The sequence below is a fragment of the Homalodisca vitripennis genome, unplaced genomic scaffold (assembly GCF_021130785.1).
Source record: "Homalodisca vitripennis isolate AUS2020 unplaced genomic scaffold, UT_GWSS_2.1 ScUCBcl_2088;HRSCAF=6492, whole genome shotgun sequence".
In the NCBI taxonomy this organism is placed as follows: Eukaryota; Metazoa; Arthropoda; class Insecta; order Hemiptera; family Cicadellidae; genus Homalodisca; species Homalodisca vitripennis.
Genome location: NW_025778215.1, coordinates 27,783 through 44,495, shown reverse-complemented (window position 1 = coordinate 44,495; position 16,713 = coordinate 27,783). Strand labels below are relative to the sequence as shown.

At 31.7% G+C, this 16,713-nt stretch overlaps 1 protein-coding gene across 5 annotated transcripts in view; it reads left to right on the top strand.

Moving 5' to 3' along the window:
• LOC124371835 (nidogen-like) overlaps positions 1–16,713 on the top strand; it is a 52,974-nt gene that overhangs the window by 11,677 nt on the left and 24,584 nt on the right. The window contains exons 1-4 of one of the 5 annotated variants that reach the window (XM_046830193.1): positions 4,370–4,458; positions 8,194–8,325; positions 8,471–8,653; positions 9,196–9,390. In XM_046830193.1, the coding sequence (XP_046686149.1) occupies positions 8,316–8,325; positions 8,471–8,653; positions 9,196–9,390 (388 nt within the window). In that variant the 5' untranslated portion in view covers positions 4,370–4,458; positions 8,194–8,315. Of the gene's footprint in view, positions 1–2,765; positions 4,459–8,193; positions 8,326–8,470; positions 8,654–9,195; positions 9,391–16,713 lie in introns of those variants that run through there. The other 4 variants (XM_046830192.1, XR_006923279.1, XM_046830190.1 and 1 more) reach the window with 4 other exon arrangements.

The window sequence follows — 16,713 nt, the reverse complement described above, 5'->3', positions numbered from 1 at the left end:
ACATGAATTTTGTCTCTGCTGCTCAAAATTTAAAAATAAGGATTAGTTGCATAGCAATTACCAACATTTCAATATTCACGTCCATTCCAATATTATAGAAAACTGACTCGCTCATGAGGTACGCTCATTTATTTACTCTTAGTTCTTATAGGGACTGCGGTGTATTGCATATTGTAGCAATACAAGTAAATTTGTATCAAAATCTCATTTTTAGGTCATACAACGTCATTGCGTGAACAACATTTACTGCCCTTGATATGCGTTCATTGTTTCACGAAGCATTGCTTGCCATTTTGTGTAACAAAATTTTAATTCTTAATGACAACTACAAAACAAAATACCCCCACCACTAGTCTTATTTTGTTTAAATACATTGATACTTATTGCGCCCAGTGCGTCCATCAATGAGTAAAAATAAAAATACTGACTTTATATTATTTCAAATAACTGTAAATATATGCTTTAAAATGGCTGAAAATTTCTAAAACAATACTAAAATTAAATATTTGTTGGAATTTTCAAATATAGGTGCTTGTGAATTAACAAAAGCATACAATTCATTCCACGTCAAATATGCAAAATTAAGAACTGAACAGCGTCTGTTATAAGCAAATATGCAAAACTATTTAATGTTTGAAACCAACCATATACATATAGTTTTTAGGATAATTCAGTTAGTCTATATTTATGTATATTATTACATAATATGAAGCTTATCATTAATATTCCTCGAAACCGGTTTACTGATAAGAAATGATTTGAAATCTTATATTTCAAACTTAATTGACGACTTTTTACCTTTTACTGATATGTTATTAGTATTCTAATTAAACATTAAAATGTACTCTTATATAGAACTTTTTTTCAGATTTTACAATAATTATTACTCACTACTGACTATTCTGCGCAACTAACTTAAAATGCACCAGCCCAGTAAAAACACAGGCGCACACGCCCCCGCATGTATTTGCGGTACATGTCAGTTATTCCATACGGTAAAGTAGTGACTTATAGTTAGTCTTGTACAATGACTAAAATTTGAAATACTAAAAATTTTCGTTTTATTATAAAAACCCTTATAAGTTATAATGTTGTAAGATGACCGGCGACCGCACGTGGTTGGTTTCTCGACGGATTTCAATGTTTATTTATATAGTCAGTTTTGCGGCTAACACACTTAATATTCAACATACCTTTCATACTTTACCAGTTATAGTACAGTAATATCTCCTTTTCATGTATTTTATTCCTCTTTAAGATAACATCCTGTATGCTACGTTTCATGTTTAGACTGCAATGCATTACGCCTTCTGTGCTATGTTATATTTGTTATTTGTTCGTGTATTTATTTCAAACATTACACATGCTTTTATATTTTTCCACTTTATGATTTGATGGAATTAAATAGTTTCTAATGAATACATGTTCTGCGTATAATAAATTAAACACATCATGGCACAGACTGTTAGCCTAAATTTTTAACATACAAAAAGAGTTTAAATAATATCAGGACTTAGTTTTTCGTTTTAATTTTGTTAGTTTTGAGGTAAATTTGTTTCTGAAAATTCATTTTATCGGCCTTCTGGTTACAATTTGTTTCGTTCCATACACCTAAACTATTAAAGTCAAGGGCTGAGATTTAGTATTTAGTTTGCATTCAGTGAAGTCCCATCCTTTTTATTAATCAAATATAATGGAATACATTCCAAATTATAAAACTGTAGTATAAAATTACAGGCCCTTGCCGGTTTTACTACAGCCTGTGAAGCAAGTTTCAATATGAGCTATTACAGTAAAACAAAACTTTGTATTATTTAGTTTGAATGTTAAAAGTTACAAAACCCCATATTAGGTTTAAGATTATACATAAAATTTAAATTAATAAAATAATTCGAATCATCTCCTGATGTCACGAAATGATACCAAATGTTTACATGCAAAATAAAGAGGATTTAGAAGACATAGGCTGTTTCCCTCATTCATATAACACTAAACTTAGCTATAATGTATAGGTATAAAACAAATGTTTCTTCAGTAAAAATAATTAAATTAAATTTGCAAACAATTCAAAAGTACTGATTTATCAACGAAAGGCATTATATACCTGTCAATAGGCTAGCTGAATGGATCAAATATATTGTTACTGTGGAAAAACCAAATAGACCATTTGGCATAGATCCTAAAGCATTATACAAGCACATACAGAGAAAATTATATTGTTCACATATATTTGAAGAACTAGATCCTATGCAATTAAACAACACATTTTTTACTGTTCTTACCTAATATATAGTGGTTTCACATAATTTTAATCTACGAATATAGTAAGCTGTGCTCTTCAATATGTGCATAGCCGAAATATTCTAAAGGTTATTATTATGAGGATATACACGGTGTATAATGATATTTTGATGATTTGTGTACATAGTTGGAAACACAAAGGACGTTGACAGTATTCTTGAAAAGGTATTTGCACGAGCTAAGAGATATGATGTTTAGAAAATTCTTATGTTTTAAAATTAATGAGGTTCAATATTAAAGAAAAATATTTTCGTGCAATTTTAAACAAAAATGCTATGTTTCCTGACGCAGACCAAATCTTTTCTATCAATCTATTAAATAATCCTCATAACAGAACAAAATTGGAAAAGCCGTCCTCATGAGCCACTGGCCTGTGCGAGGATCTTATCAAACAGAATAAGGAAGAGAGTCAATTCAGTGGAAGGTCGATGGTACTGATAAAAAGTGCAACGGGGGGTTTGAACCTGCACCATCTCTAACTCAGACCCAAAGTCCAACGTCTTAGACCGCTCGGCCATCGGCACTCCTAAACTACTACTATGGCTACTAGGATTGGTGAATTATCTCAGAAATGACATTCCAATCTAAATAGAATTAACAGCTTTTTCAGAGAGTTAATAAAAAACTACTGTCAAATGATATTAAAATCACAAGAAATTCAGACGAATAATTTATTGTGAATAGATATTAATTCAATCGAATTCTTCTAGAGATGAAGTTGATTGTTCTGTTTTGCAATGAGGCAAACCTGTATCATTTAGTTTCTCATTGTTTGAACAACACAATACAATCATGGCATACAAAATAAAAAAAACCTTTTTGCAATTACTTTTGCATGCAATAAACTTCACCATTTCAAGTCTCAAAAGTTTTGCAGTATTCACAGTTTATTTGTCATTTGAAAAAATAATAAAAAAAATTATAAGTACTTGTCTCGAAAAAAGTGGACGAACTTGGCAACTTATTGTTGTAAAATATAGGTTGAAATATGAGTGTCAGTAACGTTTTCCGAATTAATTTAGGATTCGGGAGGTAATAGTAATAATTATGATTCTTTATCTACGAATAGTAATATTTAGCTGACACCAAACAGCTTATGACACTTTCATTTGATACTTCTTGTGAAAGTAGTTGAAATATCTGTTTAATTAAAAATTTTGTAAAGTATTATATTACATTTTATTTGTATTCTAGGTGGCTCTAATGTCAAAATTAGTGAAAAATGAGTTTTGAGCTTCTCGTCATCAACTACTTTTATAACTTCTGACGAACATGACTACAGATTTCAGAAGTTAGTTCTGTAACAGCATTAGATTTCAGAAGCTGTGATAAGGCGAAGATGATCGTTTTTGTTGAATCGATCAATCAATATACTTTCTTGATCTGTGTGAAATGGCAGACTCAAATATGACAGTAAATACATTAGACTGGAAGTAAATCCAAACGGCCGGAAGTAGATGTCTTTTGATCGAAGTAACCCACTCAATCCTATATATGCATATATTTTCTTCCTTGTGATACGAAAGCAAATCCTAATATTACTTTGGAGATATAAAATATTTCATCCCTTTTTTGGAGTGACTTCCAAGACCTATGGACAATTTCGTGCGAAGCTAAGTGTAATAGCTAGTTAAGAATTTAAAAACCTATATTACGTTTAATATGGGTAGAGCATTTGAGCACGTTCTACATTATCTCTCCTTAATGCAAGTAGTTTGTAATTTCCTGTAGTTAGACGGAAAAGGAACAGGTTACGTGGCTATAACGACGAAATTTTGGGTTAAGAATGTGGGTTATTTAAAGACAAGTATTATTAGAGAAATTAATATATTGAAAAAATTATTCTTCAATAAAACTAAACTGTTTCGTTACCTTTTATGTAATGTAATGTAAATTACACATTGAGGCGTTGATATCAAAGTCTAATATTTGAAAAGTAGCACCAGCACTCATATGATCTTGTGAGCTGTCGGTTTGACCTTATAGGTCAAGGTCATAGGGTGGGGAGGTTATAGGTCTGATAAAAGCGCTTTATTTATAAAGACAACAAACACATCGCTGACAGTCAATTTAAGACAGAGATGGCATTCACATACTGGGTACTGTTTGCACTGTGTGGTTCAGTTCTTGGAATACTGCCAGGTAACAACACCACAGGTAAGTTTTGTACTACACCGAATTATGTACAAAATGTTTCTATTTACTTTATATAATCAACACTTCCAAAAACATTTGTGAGATTAAAATTGACAAAACTGAATAAAGACATGAAGATGTGTTTTAACAAAACTAACAACAGTTATACTAAACATTTACCATCAAAACAGTGTTTTATAACAAACTTATCAGCAAAATTGAAAAGACCTTGCTAAGAAACGAAAAGGCAAAGTCATCCTAAACATAAATTTAGCTTATCCATTTCAAAATGGTAACCATGAAATGTTTTGATAAAAACTTTGGAAATAACCCTATGTAAGAAGACTTAATGACCTGCCATATATATAAATGGTAGAATGAACTATGAATAGCTATTTGGACTTTGTTGCAACATTGTTTTCATTTAATTGAGGTCAAAATAATATCTGATTAGCCGCGATAATTTATCTAGAATTCATTAAGTAAATTAATATTTGGAAAGAAATAACTTTCTTTAATCAGAAGGTTACTCAAATAAAGAATACAAAATTAGACCTTACATTTGTAGACAAATTAAATTTTCTAATAAATACAATAATATTAAAAAGTAATTCTTGTCAAATATTTGTGAACATAAAACCACTTTAGATGTCTGTCTGTATGTATTGTTTATTAATGGACGATATACGACGTCTGGTTGTTCACCGATAACACAAAAGTACATCGCTAAATTTTGAATAGCTTAAAATTTGCAGTGAGAGAACTTACTCAAATGCAAGATTGTTCAAGTAAAAACAAAAAAATAGTTCATTTGAAAAGTTAATTATTTTATATTGTAATTTTGAGCTGCAGTATCTTTAGATATTTAAATAAGATATCCTAGATAGATTACAGATTGCTCTCTTCTTTAAATCCGTTCATGAACTATCCGTTTGCTGCAAACTGTGTCACCCGGAGATTTAATTGTATAACATTTAGATTAGAAAAATATTGAGGTAGGTCTAAGAACAAATATAAGGTTTTGAAAAACAGCTATCAAAGCTATATTTAACTTCAAAAACATTGTTGAAGTTAAAGTGCTGTATGGTTTTTTTTATGTAAGGAAACGTGGCATATCGTTTAAACATTATTGAAAGCTGTTAAAAAAGTACTAAACAAAATGTGTAAAATCCATATCTCCTGGCACATACGTCTGGCCGTTTGCCTTAAATATTTCTTACACCTAACCCGACTTGTTTCACATATACATGATCAACACTTACACACTCCTTACACACTCAATCAAGCCACCCAACAATGAATCCGTACGTCATACTATGTCCGGATTATAAGTGAACCTATCAATCACACTAATCGAAATATTACAGCAGATAACTTTCTTTTCGAGAATACCACATTTATTAAATATGCTACAAATTTTTCAGCTGACAATGGTTGGTACCATCAGATACAGCAAGCCTGAAATACCCAGTTCTTTCATTGCACCAAAGCTAAATATAGTTATCTGTTTGCTTTTACTCCAAACGTTTAGCTTATGTTTACAATAAATCAAGACAGTTCGTTTACTAAAACACACAATATAGTATATTGTTAACTTTTATGACATAATCTAACTGGAATTTCATAATAAATATACCCTTAATGAAGTGAAAACTAGAAAAAGGTATTTCATTCAGACATGCCACCACCAAATGTAACTTAATATAAAATATTTGCTATACTTTTATAGTTTAGTTTTTTGTTCTAACCCCATGCAACTAATTATATATGCTCATTAAAGGTTTGGGAAGACTGCACTGTTGTCAGACACACATGCCTTTCTTTGCATAAAAGACACACTAGGGCGATTTGTAATATGTGCCTGTACCACATTTCGTGGTATTGTAGAATAGTATAGGCATAAGCTTCACTGTTATGGGATCAACATCTTTGTTTGTGGGCTTTGTAGTTAGCAGAAGACAATTTTCCTAAGGTTTTGGGTAATAAGACTGGTACTTAAAATATAGGGTTCTTTCACTTGTACACTTAGTTAATAGGTAATGGTAAAATTACTTAAATAGAATGATTATGTGTTCAAATTTTCACAACCTTTCCAAAAATCAGTTAATTATACTACTTTATTTTTGTTTTCAAATTTTGCTTGAGCTTATAAATTTAACTATACCTTATTCATCCATAATGGTTAAAAATTGGGTTTTTTGAATATACAGGGTGAGTGAGATAAGGTGACAATTAAAGTATAACAAATAAACAAAACAAAAAGAACTTAAAGTGAATCTATAAAGGGATAATCATCAAATGTAAAGTAACTAGGAGTGTCTAAACGGAAGATATCGGGTCGAATCTCAAACTCTTCATCTGTAAACCTGGTACATAATATTGTTTTGAAGCTCTAGTCGACATTAACGTTTTGGTGAAATCAATGTTTCAAAATTATGACATAAACATAACAAAATTGGCGTTATAAATAAAAGCCGGAATATTTTACAAATTAATTAGTGAAACCAGCCAATTCTTAATCTGCCATAAATACCCGATTAAAAGATACTTCACGTCAAAATACATATTAAACTAAAAACACAAAAATCAACATTTAGAAAAAGTTTAAGCAACCATAACAGATCTAACCGAAGGTACTGTAACGATCTTTTTGTACCTATTTTTAAACTTACTAAAAAAGGTGTTTCAAGCATACAAAAAATCAAAGCAGTTTTTTAATGGGAAGTATAACACGTTTTTATGTTTAAAAATAAAACGTATCCACTATTATAAGCATCAAATATTCTTATTCCTACATTTTTAAACATAACTACACGGTATGTGAGCTTAACCCACTTTTGAAGAAAATGCTCTCTGCATTGTTTCAATAAATTATTAACCAGCTAAATGGTAGACCAAAATATAACAGGTTTCAATGTTTATGAATATATCTCATTTTCTCATTTAACACACAAAAATAAGCCTTTCCAATTTTCATTTAGTTTATGTGTGTTGTTAAAAATCTGCACAAAGAATATATTCCAGTACTAAAAGTTTTTTTCATATCTAGTAGGTCTTCTTTTAAAGATAAAAATATTTCAGGTAAAACATACAACATTAAAGAAACGTGTGATATTTTATAAAATTTATCTGACGTGATCGTAAAGTAAATTATGCCTAATATTAAATAGCACACTACTTTAGTATGCATCTAGTGGATTTAGTAACGTATCCACAAGTATTATGATTATATATAATTATTTTGACATTTAAGATTGTTTTTAATTAATATTTTATGTTTACTTATAGTTTATACATATTTCTGACTGTTTATCTTTTTTGCATGTTGCTGATTAAATAATTTTATTATTGCATACGTTATTTGTCAAATTGTTTTAATCACTTTGTTGTTATTTCTTTCTTATCACACATCAAACATTTAGTACTGTTACTAGTTTTGATATTTAACTATCTATTATTGGCTTTAATTTTTTTAACTGTTTGTTGATTGTTTGTTAACTAACTTATATTTCTCACTTATTCACTGTTTTTTATATTTTTTAACACGGTTTGTTATTTAATCATGTAAATTTTATTTAATTGAATTATGTAAAAATTAAGTAAATATTATTAGTGTTATTAATGGTTAATACTCTTTTTAACGTATTTAATTGTACTACTGGTAAATTCCGTTAGAAAAAAAAACAAATAGCTTGACTGGAAAGAAACTAGTAATATATTATATATAATAATAGTTTCTTCTCCTCTCTTTGTCAGGTGGAGACCAATTTTAACTAACCAGTCGTGGAAATCTTGGGGATGTTATTAAACAGCCACCGAGCAATTCGGATTTTTGAATAGTTTTGAACAGTTTTTGGATTTTAATTTCAACTTCATCGATGTGGAATCGTAAGTGAGACATCATATAAAATACATTGTAAGTTAGCAGATTTTATTACAATTTTATACAAACCCAGAATATTTTTATAGGTCGAGTTCTTACTCTGCAACGATGGTGTGAACCAATTCTCGTAATATTTCTTTTATGTTTCAGGAATCCCTTGTGAGAATCATTATGACTGTGAACCAGGCAAAGCTTGTATAGACTTTCAGTGCGAAGATCCTTGCCTTGGCCTGTGTGGCCTTAACACCATCTGTCACGTAGTCGGTGAAGTCTCTATGTGCTCTTGTAAACCGGGTTTTATTGGCCAACCTTTCAATGGCTGCTTCCCTGAAGGTAGGTACTTTAAGCGTGTTATAGTTATTCAGCTCTTGTAAAATGTAATTTCGAATGTTTAGATTCTTTTAAGTAGGTCTAAATTGTTTGCATATATGTTTATAACAATAGTAATACTTTCCCAATTATCTATATTAATTTACGAGTAATATTTTGCAGCATTTTATAAACGATTGTACAGACATTATATAGTTTAAATAAATAATTTACTTTTACATTAACCCTTTATAAACAATTTTAATTCAATTCTTGCGTTGCCTTAACTTTAAATAAAAATCTAAATACCCTTGTTTGAATGTTTTCTTTTTTTAATTATTGTTAAGGAAACAGGACTTTCTAGAATATTTATTTATCTGGACTATTTACTGTCGATAAAAGAAATCAGTAATAGTCCTTTTCGTGCAATCAGATATTTTATTCAGGTAGATAACTAACCTAACATATAACTACAATTTAGGTAAAAATAAACAAATCATTATGTTTACCGATAAAAGTTTAGTACTCTAACTGTTGTACAATCATTTCAGTTAACAATTTTTCAGTATGCACAATGAACTCGGATTGTCCAGAGGAGAACATTTGCAGTGACCACCTGTGTAAGGACGCCTGCAAGGACACTTGTGGACTGAACAGTGTTTGTAAAGCTGTCAAACATCGTGCAATCTGTTCCTGCAATCCAGGATATGTCTGGAAACCGTTCTTAGGATGCCATGTTGAAAGTAGGAAAATCGTCATTCGTATGTATTTAATGTGCTATACTTTTTATGGTGTTTTATCTTATCTCCTATGTATCATAGATTGGAAAATATCTTCCCCTACAATGCTGTAATTATTATGCTAGGTGGTAGGATTAAAGGTTTGAGAATATAATTAGCTACAATATAACTGTCTCCCTTAGATTTAATTGTAACTGTATTTTGCCATTTTCCTAATGCAAGATTGAACTGAACTTTAATATCATCTCTCTTTGTCTTAAACAAACGTACATATTACATCAGGGCAAATTTATAGTTCACCGTCAAGTTATTAAAAGTGTAAAACTAAGAAATCATTCACTACGTGATGTGGTTCATCGCATTTACGATCTACTAATGCTTTATAGATTCAAGGAATAATGGTTATCTCTTAGAAGCTGGATTTTTTGATAAACAATTTAGCTATAGTAACAATAAGTTCCTACGAGGGTTTTGGTAGCGTATAATATGATCGTGATCTGCAATATGGTAATTTTCTTGAGAAAAATTTCGGATAGAAACGGCTAACAGTCACAAACACCACACTTCTTTTAGTAATGTGTTTAAGCGTTAGCGAAGCTTATCCTCTAGGGGATGGAAATATTTTATTTCTGCCTAGTTGTCTAACTCTCTGTTAATCAGTCCACATGATATGCTGTGATCAAACATACAGACTTGATATTTAGTAAAAAATTCATTTATTATCTAGGCAACGTAGAGTACCATGATGATTTATCTCTCCCCCCTCTCCTCTCTCTCTCTCTCTCTCTCTCTCTCTCTCTCTCTCTCTCTCTCTCTCTCTCTCTCTCTCTCTCTCTCTCTTTCTCTCCTTCCCTATCTCCCTCCCTCCCTCCCCCTATTTCTCTCTTTCTGTATAAATTTAGTTAAGCTTATGTCATCATTTTTCCAAAGTTTTTATGGGTAAAGATTATGTCAACGAGAAAATCGCATAACAAAATAAACTTTTAAACAATCTGAATATTGCCATGTGGCATCATTATATGATGCTATGATATATGGCCACAATAGTGCATGTGAATTTTAAATATCTCGTTAAAAGTTGTATATACTAACTTTAAATATGCATTAAACTTCCAAAATGTTAGCAAATTCCATCTGTCAGTCTGCCTGTAAAAACTGGGTACAATCGTATGGCATTTTAAAATGTAACATGGTAAACATGTATTTATATTCATGGAATTTTATACCATTATGCCTGTGGTGTGGCGTATTCCTGAATTATCACGTAGAGATTGAGTATTTAGCTTAGAAAATTACTAATTTAATTAATTATTAATAATCTCTGGTCTGTTTCAGGAAATTTTAAGAATGTATATATGGGAATGAAAATTTGTTCCTTAAAAGATTTTTTAATCGATGTTATATTTTATTATTGATGTAACAGAAAAGATCAATCTAAGATAGTCTATACAAATGTATTGTGTAATTTAGAAATGATCAATGATGTAACAATGATGTAAAATGATGTAACAGAAAAAGATCAATCTAAGATAGTCTATACAAATGTATTGTGTAATTTAGATATATATTTTCTTTCATTGATCTTGACTTAACTATTCAAATATATCTAATAAGCAATGAATGACAGATGAGGATCATGTAGCAATTGAAGGCGACGAGTTACTGGAAAGGGGCTAAGTATGAAGCGTACTGAAGGATGTCGCCCGTGTACTATCGTCGTCAGAGTATGTAGCGTTATAATAGAGTACGAATAGTTTCAGGAAATCCTGAAGTCTCCCTTACACAATTTCTAATCAGAAATTTTGAAGGTATCTATAAGAATGTAAACTATAATAAAGTTGTAATCCATTATATTATGTACCTCGTAAGGTGAAATTGTGCCAGATAGTTATTAGTCAGAATAATTCTTTAGTTTTCCCTTATTACATAGTTGTTATGTAGTATGGATTGATCCACTCTCTTAGATTCACAATTAATAGACTTGGTACACATTTTTACGCGAGCATTAGAAATATTTTTCTTATTAGGTTTTACCTTCCAACAGAAATTAGACTTATTACACTTAATTTACGCTTTTTACCATTTAAAGATTTTTGACCACCCATTTTTACCATTTTTGATTAAAGAAATGCCTATTGAATGTACGAGTCAAAAATAAGTAACATTAATACACAGATAGTACAAATATCAGTACGAATTAATTAGGCACACGTACAAGTCATTGTATTCTATTCATTCCTTGTTTTAAGTTTATTTTTGACGATGGAAGGATTGCGAATTAAACAGGATTTTTTCGGTACTACGTTTGGAGATCTGCAATCTGATCTTTTCTTAAGGTAAATAACTAACCTATAGATAATTACAAACTATGTAAAAAACAAATTATACGCGTAGGCTAAGTCAGGAATCATAAACACCATGTTGTTTGTCAACTTCACTAACTATAAAACGTGCAATTAATAAAATCTAAACATAACACTAATAATTAAAACGAAACTACAAAATACAGGTTACTTCAGGTCTGCATTCGCCTACCAACCACATACGACTGACGAGAGGCCAATAGCAAATGGCAATCGTCACGGCAGAAACACGGCCTTTTATATTTATTTATTATACTAGACGAATTTCTTAAAACGGTACTGTAAGTCCACATTGGTTTATTACAAATATCCAATCTGTTTAATACTTTCGGTTTATTTTTAGTTCATTTTTCAGAATTAGCAACCACAGCGTCCTTCTCTAGACTGATAGTTGACTGATTGGTTGGTCTGCCAATTTAATATATGTAGCCTCGATTACTTCTTTTTAAAGACATGAGGTAATCGATATATAATGTTGGCTTCATCCCATATTCATATGATGGTGTTCGGACCAAGGTGTGCAATTTTTTCCTTGTCTGTTAGACCATTAAATGGTCTATAAATTAAATGGTCGATACATTTTATTGTGTTCTTTTATCCTTACGTTTATTGGTCTTTTTGTCTCGTCTATGTATTCCCTGTTACAACTAATTTTTTACTGAAAACACAAGTTTTGAAATTCTATGTGCCACTTTTTTGCTTTTGTTTTTACGATTTTGTCAAAGAGTATTGTGTGTTTTAAACGCAGTTCTAATGTTGTACTTTCTACCTACTCTTCTAATTGTTCAGATAATCACGGCACATAAACGCAAATGTATCACTACACTTTCTGACTCAGGAATGTTTATTCTGGTTCGTTTGCACTTATTTATTACTAATTGAGAGTATCTTTTGTATCTAAGATTCGATTCTAATTTCTTAAATTCCTATTTTAATCCATTATTTTTATTTTTTTTAAATCTCTAAAGTTATGTTCCTAGCGTTTTAAAATGATTATTTCATTAATCATTTATAGTTAACTTATGAATTTTCTATATTACTTTCTTCCTTGAATAATACTCTATAATGCTAAGCAATTTAAAATTATCTATTTATGCTTGCAGCATATTATCTTTAATTTTATATTTCATTTATCACATTCATGGTACGGAGCCGTTTTTGTTTAGAACATAACTGAATTCCTTATATTTTCTGACTTGATGTCTTTCAGTATTTTAACTTCAGATCATAAACACATTTACCAAAAGATGATTTTGTTTTAGCTTGTAGTTACAGATCTCCTCTCTTGTAAATTTATTATGATCTAATCACCATAGACTTTTGCATACACGAGTTGTATATTATTTCACTAAGCGTACTAAATACATGCACAGTGATCTTATTAAATAGGAAAAAAATAGTTTATATACTCGTATTATCAATATATAATGTTTGATGTGGTTTTTATTTTATTTTATTTATTTGCTTTTGTTTATTTCATAATAAGAGCTATATTTGAATCCTCAAATCGAAATAGTCTTTTATATGGTACATTTTGTGTGTGTATGTTTATGTATGCATAATGTCTTTTAAAGCCAGAAATAATTGTTTTCATTAGTATTACAAATGTTATGTAATATCTCTTTGTTAAATGTTTTGCGGTTGAATTTTTAATAGTTATGTATTTTGTAGGAACTAATTATGCACAGAGTTTAATCATGCTATTTGTACATAGTAGGGGCCTATGTTCCAAAGATAATGATATTTATAAAGAAATAGTTTATAATAGTATCACCTTTGTGTATCAGAATGTGAGAATGAGTACTATACTAATTTAAGGGACGTCGTTACGCGAGGTGGTAGCTCAAATAGCGTATTTATCCAAATGTTATTATTATTATTATTTTTTACCTTTTCATTTACTTGAGTGGGTTCGGATATTCCCACTCACGAATGAAAATCATAATGTAATTGATGGTTATAGAAGAATTAGCAGTGTTTCTATAAATAACATACTTAGTCATAACTCGTTTTACGCATTTCATATCGGGAGGTTTAATATATTACATTTAATATCGCAATAATAAAGAAGCTATGGTAAAAAATTAGACAGTTTCTTAGTTTGTTTAGAAGCCATTACAGTTTTTTGGGGTATAATTGTTTTAAGTGAAACATGGCTTGATGAAAATGGGGTGGGGATTGAACTTGAGGGATACAAGTAGTACAAAACCTTAAGAGGTGCCAATCGGAATGGTGGTGTGTTAGTGTATGTGAGAGAGTGTGTTTGTGGTGTGAGTGTGCAAGAGGCGGAGCTGGGTGGTGTGCATGGCCTGCAGTGCAACTTTACTTATAGTAACAAACAGTGCAACCTACTGGTGGTGTACAGAACTCACGATAACGATCTAGACGACTTTACTGCCGCACTCAGTGAACACTACTCTCACCTAAAGAAATCCAAAACTTATATACTTATTGGTGACATAAATGCTAACATTTTGATACCTGACAACAAGACCGAAAGATACTTAGTCATACTGTATGAATGTGGTTTTATGTGTGGCATATACAATCCAACTAGAGAGGCAGGAGCCAGTCAGACTTGTCTTGACCATATTTTTATTAAACACGATAATTTTGACAGATTACACACAGCGGTGATCTACACTAGTAATACTGACCACTATTGTACTGCCCTGAGTATTAAAATGCCAAGACAAAATCACAAGACTCCTAGTGAAACTTTTATTATTGACAAAAGGTTACTTAGTAATTACTTAGGGAACTGTGTCTGGACCTGTGTCACAAATGTCAACGAGGTCAATGTTCAACTTGTTCTTACAAATTTTAAACTTAATGTAAATTCGGAGAGGATTTTTACAAATGAGAAGCATAGATTTAAAAACAATAAACCATGGATTTCGGAAGAGTTGGTAAGAGGCATTAGGAAAAGAGATAAAATATGCAAACCCCTCAAAAAACAGCCATTAAATCTGAATCTAAGAGAATACATAAAATTAAGAAATAGATCTAATTAGCAAATTAAATCAGCAAACTTTAACTATTACAGATCAAAAATTATCAATAGTAAGAATAACCAAAAATGTTTTGGCAAATAATTAGTAAATTATCTGGGAGAGTGAATAAAACAACAGTTTCATCATTATACAATTTACAGGTGATAAAACCATGAACTCGGAATCTGACGTGAAACTGCAGTGTCGACAGGTGTCTGAGGAATTTAATAATTATTTTGCGCAATTAGGTTTTATTTAGCTCGGGCTATTGACTCGAGCGGTCCACCTGTCCTTTGATGATAATGACTATACGGTTAAAACGGAATTCACAATTCACACTATCACTATGTTACTAGCATGCGGCTCAGCTCCGGGGTATGATTGTATATCTGCGTCCCTCTTGATTGTTATTATCAATTCCTCTGCATTCCACTCCTTTACATATTTAATTTAAGTATACGTAAGAATTTCTAGATGTTTTCAAAATCGCCAAAGTCAATCCATTATTTAAAGCGGATTACGTTACCGTGATGTCAAACTATAGACCGATTAGCCTGTTAAGTGTATTTTCCAAAGTTTTTGGAGAAGGTAGTTAAAGATCAATTAGTCTCTTATTTAGAAGAGAATGATATATTAACAGACTGTCAATTTGGGTTTAGAAAGTCTAAGGAAATCGCAGATGTTGTTTTTCATATCTCTAAGAGTCTGAAGCAATGACATCTAACAAAAAAATTTTATTGGCGTTCCCTGATTTAGACAAATCATGTGATTCAGTTAATAGATACAAATTACTCCTAAAATTAAAATTAGTTGGAATAAAAAACCATTCATTTCATTGTTGCGATAGGTATTTCGATAATTGTAGACAAATAACCACAATTAATGGAATCAATAGTACTCTGACATCTTTAAAGTATGGAATAATCCAGGGTAGCACTTTAGGACCTATTCTGTTCTTAATCTATATAAATAGTATTTTTAAACTAGAATTTCTGGGAAGCTTTCACTTTTTGCAGACTGCTCTATTTTTTAAAAATGGTGAGGTGTCTTGCGTAGTCTGGGGAAGAATTGTGGAGCGTCTATTAAAACAGATGCAAGTCTGACAAGAGTGGTTGCGTGCAAAAACAGAAACACAGCGGCGAACACTCTGTGACAATGCGTTCGCTCTTATCACCCCTGACCAAAACTGTGTCTGCGACTGGCGCGTCACTCGCTACACCGCCTGCACTCGCCACAACCCCTGCTTACACTACTCCGCATGCACTCCCTACTATGTCTACACCTACTACAACTTCTGCTCTCGCTGCACCGCCAGTTTGCTCGACACCCGGTGAAGACCTGTCTCAGTCCACCACTGCAATTTATAATTTTAAAACGCCTGAGGACCCGTCAGCGGAGATCTCTAGACTCAAACAAGAGATCAAGCGTTTGGAAAACGAGTTTCAGAAGCTGCTGGACCATACCATCGAGTCGGACACACGCTTACTTGAGTACACTGATCAAGTTTTCCCAGTGAACACATCCCGCGTCAACCAGATCGCCCGCGCATCCGCTACAGTGGACTGCGGCGTTCAGTGCGAGCCTAACCCCAGCCCACCAGGGGACCCCGCGCCCGCTACTGTAGACTTTGGTGTGCAGTGTGACCTGCGGGAACAATCTTCTGTGTGTGAGTTGTGTGCGGAAAACACTGAGCTTCTTCGATGCTTAAAAACAACAATAGAGGTTCTGGAGGCTGAAAATCAGTGTTTGAAGTAGCAAAATACGTGTGAGAGCGCGAGTTTGAACTCTGGTCAGCCATAGATCAAAGTTAAAAATTAAAAAAAAAACTCATCTCCAGTATTTACAAAAAATAGGTTCCAGATTCTGTCGGTTAATCCCAAAACACCGCCTGCCCGTAAACCTAAAGAAAATAGTTTTCCCAAAGTAAGTAAGAAAAAAACGAAGTTCCCTAAAAACCAACAATATCCCCAAAATGCCCACTTCAAAAA